General features: G+C 38.4%; 1 protein-coding gene across 1 annotated transcript in view; it reads left to right on the forward strand.

Moving 5' to 3' along the window:
• Positions 1-18987, forward strand: part of LOC139713697 (signal recognition particle subunit SRP72-like) — a 132490-nt gene continuing 113503 nt past the window's right edge. Inside the window, exons 1-14 of the mRNA XM_071625437.1 lie at positions 1-132; positions 1647-1764; positions 5603-5723; positions 6473-6538; positions 7064-7141; positions 7911-8051; positions 8795-8907; positions 9375-9432; positions 10979-11110; positions 12123-12251; positions 12926-12998; positions 13521-13681; positions 14792-14895; positions 15447-15524. Coding sequence (XP_071481538.1) covers positions 18-132; positions 1647-1764; positions 5603-5723; positions 6473-6538; positions 7064-7141; positions 7911-8051; positions 8795-8907; positions 9375-9432; positions 10979-11110; positions 12123-12251; positions 12926-12998; positions 13521-13681; positions 14792-14895; positions 15447-15524 — 1487 coding nt within the window. The 5' untranslated portion in view covers positions 1-17. The remainder of the gene's footprint in view (positions 133-1646; positions 1765-5602; positions 5724-6472; positions 6539-7063; positions 7142-7910; positions 8052-8794; positions 8908-9374; positions 9433-10978; positions 11111-12122; positions 12252-12925; positions 12999-13520; positions 13682-14791; positions 14896-15446; positions 15525-18987) is intronic.

Below are 18987 nucleotides of genomic sequence, written 5' to 3' on the forward strand. Positions count from 1 at the left end.
TGTAAAACTGGAGGACAATGTCAAAGCAGAAGAGTTCTGAAGTGAATTTGACGAACCTATACCACGAATTGCAAAAATTCGCTCAAAATGGCGAATATAGCAATCCAAGGGCCCTCAACGTTGCAAATAAGAGTAAGTAGAGGCGATATGTGGTCATGCTAAATTTACCATCTGTGTCTGTCTGTGACTGTAGTCTGTGTAGCATGCGACCTAATACTGGCAGCCCCACTCGCACGCTATGCGTATGGGGCTGCGGCTGCTGGTCGTACTGTAGTTAGTATAACATAACACTATATAGAAAGCTCGATAGGGCCTACAGTCTACACTCAGTCTCGGTGCAGAATACCCAGACCCCCCACCCATCTATATGGAGAATGCTGTGTCCTGTGTGTGGTTAGTGGTGATGATGAAGTGGTTCGGTGATGCTTGTGTTTTATGAACTGTGTCCTCGACTGGCTCGATATTGATGCATCTGGGGCCATCATCATGATCATTGTAAAAATATGATAAAATGGAAATGTAAAAGCACAGCTCAGCTCACACTACCACGTACCAGTTTAGCATACATTTGTGTAATTACGCATTCAGTTCAGTTGTTATCTTTACGACTTCAGCCAATTTGAATCTGATTATCAAACAGTCATGGCAAATGTCAACCTCGATCACCATAGTTTTTAGAAGACAATAATATCCTAACTATACACAGCCCATAGTCACTGTATTGCCTGTAATTAAGTTGCGTATTCGCACAGCGTACTAACAGCGTCTGGTCGGGCTAAATATCCCAAACCTGCAATGCTGCAGCATGGAGGTCCCAGTGATTTACACTGTAATATTGGGTAGGAGGCAACTAATAATATAGTAATATACCGGTATAGAGTCTAGTCCTAGACGACTCAGATTTTGTGAAATTAGTAGATGTTCTTTGCTGAGATTTTAGTATGAGTGAATGACTAGATCTAGGAATCCTGGGATCTGTTCTATTTACAACAAGGTCAGCTCATCATGGATGTGTTATATTAAACTTATAGCTTCATGGTCAGCTGTAGTCGGGGAAACAATGATCTTCTTGTAGAAACTATCTACAAGTTTGTACCTCTTGCTCCACAGAATCCCCTCCTTTACAATGAGAGCTATGAATGTTAAGAAAAAGAGTAAAAAACATCCGGACAGACAGATTTTTATGTCTTTACCAACCTTTTATGCTTTTGTAGGCTGTCGAATTTCGGCACGGGAGGTTTGAACTTTGTTGTGTTTTTTTTGTTTGTTTGTTTGCTTGGTTTTTTATTTTACTTCTACTCTCAATAATGATACATCATTCATACTAGTCCCATCAGACCATAATTCAGTATTATTATAATACACATTAAACGATTAAAGCAATCCGCCCATGATTCGACCATAACACCGTTCAAAATTTGACCACCTGCTACATGTGTATGCTTTTGCGTACAGTTGAATCCAGGCATGGGAGGTCGAACCTTGGTGTAGGTTTTGTATGTTAGCAATACACAAACCAACAATTAAGTGAATCAGTGTCTCGTCCGTCTCATGTACCATGGCCAAATCATGATGTGGGAATGTGCTTCGACATGCAACAAACTTTATGTCTCGTCTTCCTTTCTTTTCTTTGCTTTTTTTCCTAGTCCTAAAGGCATCCAGACAAGATGAAACGGCCTTTCACTGCAAAGTAGTCTGTCTCATACACCAGGGACAGTTCCAGATAGCCCTCAAGGAGATTGTCAACAACCCAGCCTTAGCAAGGTCTGTAATGCCACTCAACTGGTTGCTGAAATATTTTAAAATCTACCAGTCTTTACATAAACAGTTTGCTCTTCACATACAGTATTCTGTCCTTTCTCTTTTATAGTGGTCATTTATATTCTCAAATGTTTTAATGTGGTGTTGCTTGTTTAACTTCTTCGTATGTACATGTTGTACTGTCCAACACGCTTAGTAGGGGCCAACTGGACAGGGGGTGCGCTGGTGTTAAATTGCGCGGAGAGAGAAGTGTGGGGTCTAGTTGCTTTGCTCCTGAATGTATTGTAGTATTGTAGAGTTGCTGCTTTAAAAGAGTCCTTGTTTGTGATGTTAGAAACTGTTGATAGGAGTGAGTTCCAGTCTATGGTTGTTCTTGGAATAAACAAGTATTTACACATTGTATAACAGTTTTTTGTTTGTGGCGATTGGGATGAAGCTTGTAGTGATGATTTCCGGAGAACCCTTCGGACCGGACGCAGGGCTTTTCGAACTGGGATGGATAGGCGACCCGCAAGCGCTTCGTGGAACGTGGTAATGCGGCCTACTCTGCGTTGATTGTTTCAGCAGCTCCCAGCCCAGCTCACGCTTCATTTTTGTAATGCTACTGTGTCTAGAGTAATCACCTCTAACAAAACGTGCTGCTCTGCTCTGCACTGCTTCCAGTCTCTCTACTAGAGTCTGAGTGTGGGGGTCCCAGACTGTAGAACAGTAATCCATTAATGGTCTAACAAGAGTCTTATAATATATGTCGTATCTTTAATTCCATTGATACAATCATAAAGGTTTCATCTTAAAAATCCTACAACTCTATTGGCTTTAGCACATGGTCTGTCGACGTGCGCATTCCATGACAAATCTGATGATATATCAACCCCCAGGTGTCTGTGACACTTTGTCTCTGTCAATGTGCTGTGGTTTAGTGAGTACTGGTATTTGACCGTTTTTTTTGCATGTGTGATGTGTAGGACATGACTTTTTTGGGCGTTGAAGTTCATCTGCCACTTATCTTGCCACTCGGTCAGAGTATCTAGGTCTCTCTGTAGGTTTTGTGCATCTTCTACTCTCGAGACCTGTTTGTAGATGATGCAGTCATCAACGAATAATCGACAGATGGAGTTTAAGTCATTTGGCAAATCGTTGATGTATAACAGAAAGTAGAGTGGACCTGTGACCGTACCTTGCGGGACTCCTGAGTCTACGGTGACCCATTCTGATCTTTCTCCTTCCACCACCACCCTTTGTTTCCTGTGGGTTAAAAAATTCCTTAATCCATCTCAACATCTGTGAGTCTTTCCTGTTATACCATACAAATGCAGTTTTGTTAGCAGTCTGTGATGTGGGACCTTGTCGAATGCCTTCTGAAAATCTAACACAATCAAATCAAATTGTTTTCTGTGGTCTACTTCTTCAGCTATGTCCTGTATAGCAGAAATTAGTTGAGTTTCACATGAGTGTTTTTTCCTGAGCCCGTGTTGATTTTTGTCCAGTAAGTGGTGTGTATCCAGATGATGCATGATGTTAGTGTGGATGATGTGTTCAATTATTTTGCTGCAAACAGAAGTGAGACTAACTCAACGATAATTGGCTGAGTCAGCTTTGTCCCCATTCTTAAAGATGGGTGTTACGTTTGCTTGTCGCCAGTCCTCCGGGATCTCCCCTGTTTCAAGAGATAATTGAAAAATCGTGGTTAATGCTGTAGTTATCTCTTCTGCTGTTTCACGTAGGACCCATGGTGAGATTTCGTCTGGACCTGCTGCTTTATGGGGATCTAATTTTTTTTATCAAGTTAGTCACACCAGTAGCGTTTATTTCAATTTCAGGCATACATGTAGGGGGTACATGGTTTTCCTGGGTCGTAGGCATGTCATCCAGTCTCTCCTGAGTGAATTGTTCTTGATATTGTCTACTCAACAATTCAGCTTTTTGTTTACTTTCCATAACCAGTTCACCTGTAAGTTTGTCTTCCAGTGTTGGTATTCCCATTGAATCTTTCCTGAGGGATTTAACAAATGACCAAAATTGTTGAACTGATGCTAGGCATTTACTTTGTACGTATTTCCTTCGTGCTTTCTTTGTTGCTTTTTTCGTCTCCTTTCGTATCTGCCTGTAGTTCATCCAGTCCTCTGTTTTACCTGACGTTCTTGCCTTGTTGTATGCTCTTTGTTTTCGTTTGTGTAACCTTCTTATTGACTTATTTATCCATGGGAATCTCTCTTACTTACCATCCTGGATGGAACAGTCGCATCTATTGCCTTGTGTAATCTCTGCTTGAGATTGTTCCACAAATCTTCAACTGAACTTTTACCTGATGTTTTCTGGGCATCTGCTTCATTCTGTATGTCTCTACTAATATTCTTCACCTCTTCCTTGTCTGCTTTATCATACAGAAACACTCTCCTAGGTTTACACTTACTGAGTGATGGCTTTGTGTTTACCAAAATCATGGGTATTCCATCGTGGTCGCTCAGTCCAGGTACTGTGGAGGACCTAATAACCAGAGAGGAATTCATCACAAACAGTAAATCAAGTGTATTCTCACCACAAGTGGGTTCCGTGACTATTTGCGCAAGGCCATAGTCGTTGGCAATGTCAATCAGATCTCTACACATTGATGCCTTCTACGTACCTGGTCTGAGTGTCTGTGTGTCCCAGACGATGTCTCCCAGGTTAAAATCCCCTCCTAGACAAACATTACTGTAATGATCAAACTTTACCTTGTCCAGCGAGTTCTTGATACTTGCCAGATATTCTCTGTCTGTGTTGGGTGGCCTGTAAAAACAGCCTATCAACAATAGTTTGGACCCATCCACCTCTACCTCTATCCATACACCCTCATTTTCTACCTCAAAATCAAATCTCTGTGTGCAGTTTATGCTGTTTTTTACTGCAATCAGCACCCCTCCATGTGTCTGTCCCTTCTTGTTTGGTTTCCTGTCCTTCCTAAAAACCAAATAACCATTGGGGAAAATTTCACTATTTCTTACTAATTCATCCAGCCACGTTTCTGTCCCCAATAAAATATCGGGATTGTCAAATTCTAGACATATATTAAACTCTGCTGTTTTGTTTCTTATAGACTGAAAATTCACAACCAATACCTTCATAGGTTTGTATGTTCTGTTCAGATTCACTGAACTACAATGTACGTCCACCTACATGTACCTTTACATCTCCTTGCGGAGGTTGACTCTGAGGTGAGGATGTGGCAAGCGATGATGTATGTACCAGGTGGTCGGTATTATCAGCTCCCTCAGTTGTATTCTTTGTTCTGCTATTACTGTTTGAAGGTTTTACAACACTTTGTGAAATAAAACTACCACTATTATCCGAATGTGAAGAAAAAAGACTTGATGCGAAGTGTGGTAACCCACAGCTGCATCACGTCCATGACAGGTTAGAGTGTTGAGCTAATACTTCGTAGCAAACTGTGCTCATACCCACTGTGCTCATACCTACTCATACAAACTGTGCTCATACAACATGTACTCATAACTACATGTATCCTCAGAATAAAGATTGTTGAGCTCCGTATGTAATCAGATTTTGCCGCCTTTGCAAAGCGAAGATCTAATAGTCATGTGTGAGATCTCTTCTTTCACCTTTACATATGCTGGGATGATGATAATGCATGATGCTTATCTATAAAAATATGAGTGAAATAAGACATTTCAGTACAAACTACCATACGACTGTCATGCTGGTTCAAACACTCCAGCAGCTTGATGTACAACAAATGGACAGTTTAAGAACTAAAAAGACATTACCATTACCTAGATTATGTGGAGATTTGTCATGGCAAGGTAATTTACACTGATTCTTCAACCGCTTTTTATACCAACAGTGGTTTATCATTTGAGAAGGCCTACTGCCAGTATCGTCAGAACAAAATCCCGGAAGCCTTGGCCACCATCAGGAATGTGTCGGACCCGAGTCCCAAACTGCAAGAATTGCTTGGACAAGTGGTATGTACTTTCTTACCAAATCTCAATGTAATTTATGAGGTATGTGTCATGTGTAAAGAGTTGGACCTGATTACAGAATTTCAGGTCAATACAGATTAGCATGATGTAAAAACTGCATATAAAATATGATTTTAAAGGTTTCAGACTATAAAAATGTTTTATAGTTTTTCTGTGTAATTTTTTTTGTGTGTGTTTCTGTACCCGACAGGCAGCCTGTGTTTGTGTCATAATACGAATGTAACTTTGCACAAATGTGTCCATCTTGTCTTTAGAAAAAAAAAGGGGGGAGAAAAGAACTTTCATAGAGTGTTGAGAAACATTCTTTGTCCAAGAGATGCTAAATGTAATTTCGGATCTTCAAGTCCACCCTTTTCACCTGCCCAGTTAAAAAGAAAAAAGAAAAAGTCTCTTGCTTGGGGAAGAGTCTGACATTACACAACCTGTTTTGGATATGAGTAAATTAAGACATTTCACTCTTTAATGGGTCAGTTAATCATGTATAGAATACCCGTCATTCTCTTCTAGAGTGTTACATACTGTCAAAAGTACTTCAAACAGTCTGCAAAAATCTTCAGCTTATTGGAGGAGGCAGACCTTAACCAGAAGAAAAAGAAAAGAGGAAGAAAACAAGAAACTGTTAGGTTAGTGGGTTCGAACAGGCTATATATTCAAAGTTTGTTTTTCAGATGATATTGTGTGTATTTCTAGATATCATTTAATATTTGTTCTTATTTTTCTTTCTTCTACAGCTGTACCGGTTGGATCAATTCGATGAATGTTTGGATGTCTACAAGAAACTTATCAAAAACACTTCGGTAGGTTTTAAAGCGACACGCCAACTCATTTGCTTTGTGAAATATGAATTCTACATTACTTGTTCAAGCGAATTTGAACGGAAGCAGATGATGAATGATGTGATTATGTTCAGAAAATGTCAGTGAAAAAAAAAATGAATAGACTAGTAATGTGTATGTATAACTGCTCAATTAAAACTATCAAAGTGTTATGCTATTATAAGATTTATAACCTGTGCAGAAAGACATGCAAAGAGAGAAATTTAAGTTTTTTGCACATTTGTGTATGTTGTACTTTCTTAAGATTACTAATTTCTTTTCACTTTAGGTATGTGTGTTTCAGAGTTTCACAATCAGAAGAATCACCATACTTTGTGCATGGAAATGCCTTTATTTCAGAGTCTGGGCTGCACATTCTTCTGTAATGAAGAAAATTCCCTCACCCTTTTACCTGTTTTGTTACAAGTTTTCCTCCATTGTGTTGAAATTATATTTTTTGTGATATTATCATTCAAATCACATTCCCCTGTTATGTCAATCTTTCAGGATGATTATGAAGAGGAGAGACAAACCAATCTGTCAGCTGTCATTGCGGCCCTGAAACTCTGGAATGACACCGATGTGGTAAGTTTCCTCCTGTCATCATTAATTGATTTGGAGACTCTCGTAGAGCTTCTTCTTGAAACTGCAAACATTGTTGTCGATATCATGTCTCAAATCATGGATGTAGCTCAATACTCAAACTATATGCTGTATGCACAACCAGGCTCACATGGCAAATGATGCATGAGGCATGTATGAGGTGTATGAGGCAGTAACATAGAACTATAACAACCAGAACACAATGACCTTACAATTGTCAAGAAACGAAAATTGAAGTGGTAGGGACACATTTTCTTCTCCACAGGCCTTCGCAAAAACAAAAAGATATTTCATGCAAGGGACAGTTTAAGGAAGCTGCAAACAAAGCTGCAACAGCAACAGGGATGGGAGGCCAACATCAGTGAGAGAATATGAGTTGGTGAGCCAGCAGTGTCGCAGAGAGAAATTCAGGGGGAAAAAAAGGGGGGGGAGAGGTGATCTTTTGACCGCACCTTTGAAACAATCCTCATTATTTTGGATTTGCATTGACAAATGCCCAGTCTGGTTACAATGCGGATATCATGGAGATAATTGCAGTGTCATAGAATTGCACATTGCTCTGGACTCTTCCAATTTTAGGACCAAATGATGTGGATGATTTGGTTTATGAAAGGGGTATCAGAGGAGAGTCATGGGGTAGCCAAAGGTGATGTGTTGTGTGTAGGCATACACACTGCGCACTATAAGCCGCTGTAGACCTCGGTGATAACACTCCGCCTGTTCATACATTCCCATGTGTGTTCTCTTGTAGGATGACCTCGGCTTGAAGGAGGACACGTATGAACTGAGCTACAACAGAGCCTGCCTCCTGATTGGCCAGGGCCGCTACCAGGAGGCCCTAAAGCAGCTGGACAGTGCCGAGGAGCTGTGCAGGGAAATGGAGGAGGAAGGGGTAGGTGTGAGGAAATCCAACAACTTTTTTTCTTTGACACTGAACACTGGCCATACACTTCCTGTGTCAGACAAACTCTAGCTCTTTGGCAATTTCTGTATGAACCTGGCATTTAATTGTGACCAAGGAGATTTCTACAGCAAAATTGATAGTCATACTGCATACATCAATCCATTCTGGAGTTATCTCTAGGAGGAGCATTTTGTGTGATTTCATGGAGTCTCTGGCATGAGAAACTACCCCAAATTGATTATTCATCAACATTATAATTTGATTAAGAGAGTCAGACTAAAAAAAAAATATATATATATAGAGAATCCTTCATTAAAAAACAAGATAATAGAGAGGAACAATATGTTGGTTCACAACCAGATGAGTCTTACCTTTTATAGCCCATAGTTGTCTGTACTCAGTGCATTATGAACAGGTAGAATCTTGTTAATTTTTAAGAAATAAAGAAATAACTTTGATAGATAGCAGGCATAGACATTTGTACAGCCAGTGTCATGAGCTATAGAAAAGAAAAATGTTTGTAATGTCATTCATAAGTTACAAATAGCCTGTAAATTGCTGAGCTTATGGGATTATCGAGTCAAATTATTAATGGCAATCCTGAAAGCATTTTATAAAGTAACATACATTAGTTTTCAGTCACACTAACCAATTTTACTCAAAATTAGGTACCTTTAATTCCATGGTCTGATATAGATTGTTGACCTTTGACCTTTACTTGACCTCTCCAGGATGACATTGAGGGGGAGCTTGGAGTGATCAGTGTTCAGAAGGCTTTCTGTCTGCAGATGCAGGGAAAGAATGAGGAGGCACTCAAACTCTACAACCAGTTTGTCAAGGCCAGGTGAGTTCAGAACTAAAGGAATTTCATACATTTCTTGCTGGCCAAAACTGGAATGGGTCAAAAGTGCATGCAAATGTTTTAAAAGCATCAGTCGTAATAATTTCTACATTTGTTAGATGATAAGATGATAATGCGTATGATTATCCACATCTACACAGAAGGTGTATTTAGTCAATATGTTTGTTTTTCTATTTCTTTATACTGATAAGTATTGGGGTATTTCTTGTCTGTGTGTGGAATAGAGCTAGAGTACCAAGATCAGGTCAATGAACTTCAGATCAAATTGGTGTTCAAAATCATGAAAGAGGTGACGTAAGCACCTATTATGGACGGAATTCTTCCTCAAATACAATGTGTATGGTAGTATGGAGTGTATTTTACATGAATAAAGAATGTGAGCCATACTTAATTGAGGGGAAAGGGTACAAAATGTAATGAAACGTTTTGTTGAATTTTCAATATTTCAGACCATCTGACATTGGCGTGGTGGCTGTAGCATCTGCAAATATCATCTCTTTGAATAAGGTAAGAGAAAACTTTGTGATGTTTGATACTATCCCATCCTTATTGTTGGCATGGGCTATGCCCACAGACATGTAACCTTTTCTTCTTTTTTTTTTTTTGGGGGGGGGGGGGGTCCTACACATTTCTCTAGCATTGTCAATGTATCAAGATGATTTGGCATACATTTGGCTTGGGACCACTGAAATTTCCTTGTTATATTGGGTATCTTGTTATATCAGGGATAAAAACATAAGAATATGAAAGCGTGGGACCTGCAAAATTACATCGCTATGACAGGTATTTCTCAATATATGACGTACAGTTGAACCTCTATTATCCGGCCTCCCTTTATCCGGATCTCTCTATTATCCGGACGCAATCTCGCCGTGATTTTTTTTAATGATTACGGGAAGAAAGGGGGATTCCCAACTCCTTGAGAACTCCTACCCAAACACACATGAATTACATATTACTTCCAATATGATTAACATACATTGCATCAAATTTCCTTCCAAATTGCTTACCTTCAGACATTTCAACATCCCGAAACATCCCCAAATGTAACAATGAAAAGGTTGCAGTATACACATTACTACATGTGGTACTACAATGGGCTACATCAGTACATGTGTATGTATACGTACATGTATAAAGCATTGAGTCTCCCGTATCCGGCCAAATCCCTTATCCGGCTGAGCCCCGGTCCCGACTTGTCCGGATACGAGAGGTTCAACTGTAGTTATTATGAGGATCCACTGTATTATCATTACATGGCTGCCACTAGGGTATGAATCACTGCTCAACTGGTGGATTATTGTGTATCATACAATGTCAGCTTTACCATGTGACTATTGTAAGGGGCACATTTCAGTATTATCTTCAAGTTCAAGTTCAAGTTCGAATTTATTTGTTTTTCCACAATAAAATCATACAGACATAAATTTCACTTTCTTGAGTGATAGAAACAATGTGTGTAAATTCGTACAAAGAAACCAACAATAATGAGAAAAACTAATAGTATCAATACATTGCAATTGTTGCAGAAGTAACGAAAATGAAAGAATTGTCAATATGCACTGTGTGAAAAAACGGAGGGACCCACTAAAAAGACAATGCTTGTAGAGTGTGGGCCCCTCTTGTATTAAAAACTCGATGCAAAATTTGACTAAATATAGCAACAAAGCAGCACGAAAAGTTTGGCATAAAAGGTTTAGCAGCCCACTAAGAGACAGACGGACAAACGGTTACACACAAAACAATAACAAACAATCTTCAAAGCAATGTCATGAATGCATCTTTATGGAAGCAGCTCAATTGATCAAACACTTAGTTATTATTAGGTATTATTTTCAACTGATTTGTATTTATTTGCCCAATGAGGGCTCTAGCTGATTCTCAATTCCCGTGATATGTATGCTTTAAAATACTGCGCATGCATGTTCAGTTTGATGAAAAAACATAGTAAGAAACAAAACTCGCATACGATACTTCTGCCACAGTGCCTAACAGAGAATGACCACTATTCTTTTTGAGGCTTATGAGAATAATTATGTTTGTATCTGTGCAGGACCAGAATGTGTTTGATTCCAAGAAGAAAGTCAAGGCGACCACCGCCCCAGGGGTGGAGTTCAAGCTCGCCAAGGCCCAGAGGAATGCCATCGCCTTCAACCGGTTCCTTCTCTTGCTCTACACCAATCAGGTAATGCCAACAAAAGTGTGCAGATTCTCAGAAGTTCATGACACGTGTGGTTACCAGACCTCAGGTCCATGTGCAAAGAGACTGATGCAGGCACAGTGCCACTGTTTCCATTTAACACATGTCTGAATTATGTTGATTATGTTTCTTAACTTAAAATGTTTACATAAATGATCCTTCACAAAAATTAGGTCACATCAAAAATGGCACTGTCCTGGTGGTATTCTGTAATACTCTTAGTTACAATAAATGTTCCTTGAAATTTTATATTGGAATCATCCATGAATTAGTTTGTATAATTGTAAAGACACAGAGAGATGATAGTTATGAGGATGAGTACAATATTGATTGTAAAATGAAGACAGTTATTATAATGATAATGATTAAGAAGGTGAAGAGAATGCTGACAGTAATAATGATGATTTTTTTTCCCCAGTAGTGTCATGATTATTCTGAGATATGATTGGGGAATAGCATGTAATGTTGATGAGGCTAATTTGTAAATTTAATGGTAGAAGTTACCATTCTGATGAAGATAATACTGTTGCTAGTGGATACTGGTGGTAATGATAGCAATGCTAGTGTGATTGTGACAGTCGTGATGATGGTGATGGTGATGATGATGGTGATGGTGATGATGATGGTGATGGTGATGATGATGGTGATGGTGATGATTATGATGGTGATGATTATGATGGTGGTGATGATGATGGTGATGGTGATGGTGATGATTATGATGGTGGTGATGGTGATGGTGATGATTATGATGGTGGTGATGGTGATGATGATGATGGTGATGATTATGATTATGATGATGGTGATGGTGATGGTGATGGTGGTGATGATGATGATGATGATGACATGAAGGTGATGATAATGACAGTGATGATGATGAGGAGGATTATGGTGATGATGATGGGAGAATTGATTGGAGCTGATGGTGGTGATGATGATGGTAGTAAGAGTCATTGTCATTATAACCATGATTTGCAATCCCATTCTCTCCGAATCACAGTTTGAGCAGTGCCGCAAGCTACTAGCCACCCTGAAGGAGGAGGACTTTGGAGACGAGATCCTGTGTCTACTCCAGGCTAGTCTCCTGTCCAGACAGAAAGACATCCCCAAGGCCATCCAGTTGATTCAGGTAGGGATGCCACTATGCAGGAGGCAACAAACCTGCCTGGTCATTTTACTCTAGAGCTTTTATGTGCTCTGTTCAGCCAGTGATTATTGTATCATACTCGCTGGCCATTACTGATAGATGTTACTGTGCATATTGAGAAGAAATATCTAGCTCCAAGAATCCATGAGCTCCTTACGTTCAAGATTGTCTGTATATAACAGCAAAGTCTATTTGTGATTTCATTGATTGATTAATTCTTTTCTTTTTTTTTCTAGGAAATTTTGCAAATTCAGTAAAACATTTCCATCTACATAGTTGGGGGAAAAAATAGCACAACATTGTAACGAAAATACTGTGACTGAAAATAAATCCTGTGCTGTGACCGTTACGACTTTGCCAAAACAAAGTTGTAGGAAATGAAGGGGACTGCTGAAAAATGGCTTGTAATTTGCAGTCCCCTCATGAACAATTACTTACAAACTAAGCCAGTTTGCCTAAAAACAGAAGCCTCTATGACTGGCCTTCCTCTAGACAGTGACATCAATGCTGAAAAATGATCTATGTCTTGTGGATGAACTCTTCATTTTGTCCCTTTTGAGTTCTGATCAAGTGGGACACTTTTGTGCATGTTCCTGCTGGACAGGCAAACGCTGACATACTTAAAATGTTTTCTCCCGTTTGGTTCATTTGCTCAGGATTACGTAGACTCACATGATGATGCCAGCCTGCCCCTCCAGCTCACTGCTGTACAACTCTTCTTGCTGCAAGGTGAGAGTTCATGACATTCCAGCCCCGCGATTTACACAAATGATGGTCAGTTGACCAAGGCACCTGTTTTGTAATCTTCCTGGGAATTCATATTCAATAACTCCATGATCACACACTTAGTACTTCTCTATTTTTTCTTGAAGTTTTACAAAGCATTTGCTGTGAGTTCAGTGATATAATTCAAAGAAAGTGTTCTCTTTTGCCAAGGATGTAGAATTTCAATTAAAAAAAAAAGTAAATGGAAAGATGCAAGTCTAAAGAAGCTTGTTATGTATCTTGAAACGTCAGAGTCATTTGTGTTTAATTAGCAATCTCATATCATTTCATTGTAGTGTGATACATTGATGTCTGCTTATACATTCAAACTTTTTCGGATGCCAGGAATACTTATTTCTTATAACTTATTTCCTTTCATATATATTCTGCTGTTCTTGATTCTTTTTTTTAAAACATCCTCAGAAATGTGTTTCTTTTTATCTCAACTGATTTTTTTTTTTTTTTGGTTACCCTCATGTTGTGCAGGTAACATTGGCAGGGCCTGTGACATGCTGAAATCACTGAACGGCACCCGGTACAAACCTGGCATCGTCTCAACACTGGTGGCGCTCTACACTGGCATGGAGGACAGTGAGGCAGCCATTGGTGTGCTAGATGAGGCGGTGGAGTGGTACAAGTCCCAGGGGGTAAGCTGCCTCCCCCCCCCCCTGCTCATTCTTATCATGCTAACATTAACATTAGATCCACAGATCAATTCAGATCTTTAAAAAGTTTTGCTAACTTGGTAGTAATTTTCTCATTGTACACTTGTGAGCATGACTAGTACTGGTGGTCAGTACTGCTGGGGCCTGTTTCATAAAGAGTTGCAGTTGATTTTACACTCAATTTATAGAGCATAACTTGTTGAATCAAGCGTAAGTTCAGTATTGAGCGTTAAGTCCTGTTTCATAAAGACATGTACGCTTGATTTCAAGAAAAATCAAGCGGAACTTTCAGCAGATTGAGTGTTACTTACGATCAATGGCAAAGTTGTGTATGAAATGCAATTTGCGATTGATTGCGACTTACGTTCAGTCTATATGAAACAGCCCCCAGGTGGTGTAATAACCTTGTCCGCTTTGCTTTTATGATTGTTTTGCAGAGATACCATACAAATGTACTGCTTCACAGGAAATTAACTTCAACCAAGTTATAATCCCTGTCGGTAGTTTCTGCTTGTGATTGTTTTGTGCTCAATTCACTGGCTGTTAAAGGTCCTGTTTACCTTTGGGAGCAGTGATGCAAAAAATGTTCAAGATATCACATGTGATGCATATGTGTAGGTCAGCTGTATCACAAAACATCCTGCCATATGAAATATTTGCCATAAAGTCTAAAATATACAGAGATATCACTATTCTTCTTATTAAATCGTAACTGTATACGGTTTAGTCTGGAAACATTTTTATTGTATTTTCTCTTTTTTTTCATTTAACTATTATTCACATTTTGTATATTTAACAATACTTAACATCGATTATGCTGGTTCAAATTTTACATTGGTTGTTTCTATCCCTAACTCACATTTAAGAACTATTTTGAAGCACAAATGCTCAGTTTTTGTTTCATCTGCAAATGGTAAATTAGGGTGAAATCAGACAAGTTATGAATTGGCTGCCCTGTAATTAGCTACAGGCCATAGTTTTCACCATCTTAGCTTGTGTTTTGATGATGTTGAAAGAACTGTGCTGAAACAAATTGCGCTGCTCATGTTTAGATGATATGTTATTTCTTTCCTCGTGTCCTTGCACCCACAGGGTCCACAGAGTGAGCTAAACACTCTCTTACGAGAGAACACAGCTTTCAAGTTGAGGACCGGTCAGTCCCAGGCAGCCACTTCCATGCTGGAGGACCTCAGAAAGTGAGTGACAAAAATTCCCCTTAGGTTTCCTTTATCCTCATCTCGTGTGAAAAATACCTCATCTTCTAACAAGGTGAGGTGATGATGAAATGAAAGCTGCCTCTGATAATTCTAAAGATATGTTCGTTTGTGTCACATTTTAAATCAGATCAATTGTAAAAAATTGTATGATACTAAACACCCTTCATGAAATATCTTCTATACCATTCAAAATATTCAACATTTCATTGAAAAGCTTACACTTCCAGGCGTAAACTTGGCGCTGCTGTCCTGTAGATCACGATTATGATAATGATGATGATGATGATGATGTAGTAAAAATTGGTGCACACAATTCTGAACATTTGTTCAATTGTGTCACATCAAAATCAAAGTGACTTTAATAATGGAATACTGGACACTTCCATGAAATATTATACCATTCAATATACATAAAGTCATTTCACTGAAAAGCTTATACTGGCTAGCATAGACTTGGCAGATTTGTTCAATAGATTATGAAATTACTGTGGATAATTTGGACTATCTGTATTTCGTTCATTTCTGTGCAGATCAAACCCAGGAGACATCAAGACACTAGCCCAACTCATCTCAGCCTACTCCAAGTTTGACCCCAAGCGAGCGCAAGAGTATCCTTGAACTGGCCATGTTTTCTCCACGAAAAGGAAAACATGTACATGAAAAACCTTTTGCATCTTGGGGAATATCCTAAGGAGTCCAAGAACTAAGAGAAATAGCAGTCATCAAATTAGGCATGTTTCTTCACATTTCAAAACCTTTTCGCCTTCTTGAAAACACATGGTTAGATTTTTTACCAAATGGCAGAACAGTTTCTATAACCCTTTCATTTCCAGCTCTTTTGTAGACCCTTTCATTTGGCAGTACCCTTCCAACAACCCTTTAATTCTCAGTATCTCTGTATACCCTTTCATTTTGCAGAACAGTTTCTATAATCCTTTCATTCTCAGCTCTTTTGTAGACCCTTTCATTAGGCAGTAGCCTTCCAATAACCCTTTTATTCTCAGTATCTCTGTATACCCTTTAAAGTTGAAGAACAGTTTCTATAACCCTTTCATTCCCAGCTCTTTTGTAGACCCTTTCATTTGGCAGTACCCTTTCAATAACCCTTTTATTCTCAGTATCTCTGTATACCCTTTCAAATTGCAGAACAGTTTCTATAACCCTTTCGTTTCCAGCTTTTTTGTAAACCCTTTCATTTGGCAGTACCCTTTCAATAACCCTTTTATTCTCATTATCTCTGTATACCCTTTCAAATTGCAGAACAGTTTCTATAACCCTTTCGTTTCCAGCTTTTTTGTAAACCCTTTCATTTGGCAGTACCCTTTCAATAACCCTTTATTCTCATTATCTCTGTATACCCATTCAAATTACAGAACAGTTTCTATAACCCTTTCGTTTCCAGCTTTTTTGTAAACCCTTTCATTTGGCAGTACCCTTTCAATAACCCTTTTATTCTCATTATCTCTGTATACCCATTCAAATTGCAGAACAGTTTCTATAACCCTTTCATTCCCAGCTCTTTTGTAGACCCTTTCATTTGGCAGTACCCTTTCAATAACCATTTTATTCTCGGTATCTCTGTATACCCTTTCAAATTGAAGAACAGTTTCTATAACCCTTTCATTTTCAGCTCTTTTGTAAACCCTTTCATTTGGCAGTACCCTTTCAATAACCCTTTTATTCTCAGTATCTCTGTATACCCTTTCAAATTGAAGAACAGTTTCTATAACCCTTTCATTTTCAGCTCTTTTGTAAACCCTTTCATTTGGCAGTACCCTTTCAATAACCCTTTTATTCTCAGTATCTCGTTATACCCTTTCAAATTGAAGAACAGTTTCTATAACCCTTTTATTCTTTATTCTCAGTAACTCTGAGAATAAAGATACCCTCTTATTCTTTATACCCTCTTATTCTTTATTCTCATTATCTCTGTATACCCTTTCAAATTGAAGAACAGTTTCTATAACCCTGTCATTTTCAGCTCTTTTGTAAACCCTTTCATTTAGCAGTACCCTTTCAATAACCCTTTTATTCTCAGTATCTCTTTATACCCTTTCAAATACCCTTTGAAAGGTTATAGAAACTGTTCTGTAATTTGAATGGGTATACAGAGATACTGAGAATAAAAGGGTTATTGAAAGGGTACTGCCAAATGAAAGGGTCATTTCATTTCATTTCATTCAGTACTTTCATTTGGCAGTACCCTTTCAATAACCCTTTTATTCTCAGTATCTCTGTATACCCATTCAAATTACAGAACAGTTTCTATAACCTTTCATTCCCAGCTCTTTTGTAGACCCTTTCATTTGGCAGTACCCTTTCAGTAACCCTTTAATTCTCAGTATCTCTGTATACCCTTTCATTTTGCAGAACAGTTTCTATAATCCTTTCATTCTCAGCTCTTTTGTAGACCCTTTCATTAGGCAGTAGCCTTCCAATAACCCTTTTATTCTCAGTATCTCTGTATACCCTTTAAAGTTGAAGAACAGTTTCTATAACCTTTCATTCCCAGCTCTTTTGTAGACCCTTTCATTTGGCAGTACCCTTTCAGTAACCCTTTAATTCTCAGTATCTCTGTATACCCTTTTAAATTGAAGAACAGTTTCTATAACCCTTTCATTCCCAGCTCTTTTGTAGACCCTTTCATTTGGCAGTACCCTTTCAATAACCCTTTTATTCTCAGTATCTCTGTATACCCTTTCAAATTGCAGAACAGTTTCTATAACCCTTTCGTTTCCAGCTTTTTTGTAAACCCTTTCATTTGGCAGTACCCTTTCAATAACCCTTTTATTCTCATTATCTCTGTATACCCTTTCAAATTGCAGAACAGTTTCTATAACCCTTTCGTTTCCAGCTTTTTTGTAAACCCTTTCATTTGGCAGTACCCTTTCAATAACCCTTTATTCTCATTATCTCTGTATACCCATTCAAATTACAGAACAGTTTCTATAACCCTTTCGTTTCCAGCTTTTTTGTAAACCCTTTCATTTGGCAGTACCCTTTCAATAACCCTTTTATTCTCATTATCTCTGTATACCCATTCAAATTGCAGAACAGTTTCTATAACCCTTTCATTCCCAGCTCTTTTGTAGACCCTTTCATTTGGCAGTACCCTTTCAATAACCATTTTATTCTCGGTATCTCTGTATACCCTTTCAAATTGAAGAACAGTTTCTATAACCCTTTCATTTTCAGCTCTTTTGTAAACCCTTTCATTTGGCAGTACCCTTTCAATAACCCTTTTATTCTCAGTATCTCTGTATACCCTTTCAAATTGAAGAACAGTTTCTATAACCCTTTCATTTTCAGCTCTTTTGTAAACCCTTTCATTTGGCAGTACCCTTTCAATAACCCTTTTATTCTCAGTATCTCGTTATACCCTTTCAAATTGAAGAACAGTTTCTATAACCCTTTTATTCTTTATTCTCAGTAACTCTGAGAATAAAGATACCCTCTTATTCTTTATACCCTCTTATTCTTTATTCTCATTATCTCTGTATACCCTTTCAAATTGAAGAACAGTTTCTATAACCCTGTCATTTTCAGCTCTTTTGTAAACCCTTTCATTTAGCAGTACCCTTTCAATAACCCTTTTATTCTCAGTATCTCTTTATACCCTTTCAAATACCCTTTGAAAGGTTATAGAAACTGTTCTGTAATTTGAATGGGTATACAGAGATACTGAGAATAAAAGGGTTATTGAAAGGGTACTGCCAAATGAAAGGGTCATTTCATTTCATTTCATTCAGTACTTTCATTTGGCAGTACCCTTTCAATAACCCTTTTATTCTCAGTATCTCTGTATACCCATTCAAATTACAGAACAGTTTCTATAACCTTTCATTCCCAGCTCTTTTGTAGACCCTTTCATTTGGCAGTACCCTTTCAGTAACCCTTTAATTCTCAGTATCTCTGTATACCCTTTTAAATTGCAGAACAGTTTCTATAACCCTTTCATTCCCAGCTCTTTTGTTGATCCTTTCATTTGGCAGTACCCTTTCAATAGCCCTTTAATTCTCAGTATCACTGTATACCCTTTCAAATTGCAGAACAGTTTCTATAACCCTTTCG

This window comes from Diadema antillarum, unplaced genomic scaffold, assembly GCF_040938485.1.
Source record: "Diadema antillarum isolate AM-2024a unplaced genomic scaffold, OU_Dant_1.0 scf00000005, whole genome shotgun sequence".
NCBI lineage: Eukaryota > Metazoa > Echinodermata > Echinoidea > Diadematoida > Diadematidae > Diadema > Diadema antillarum.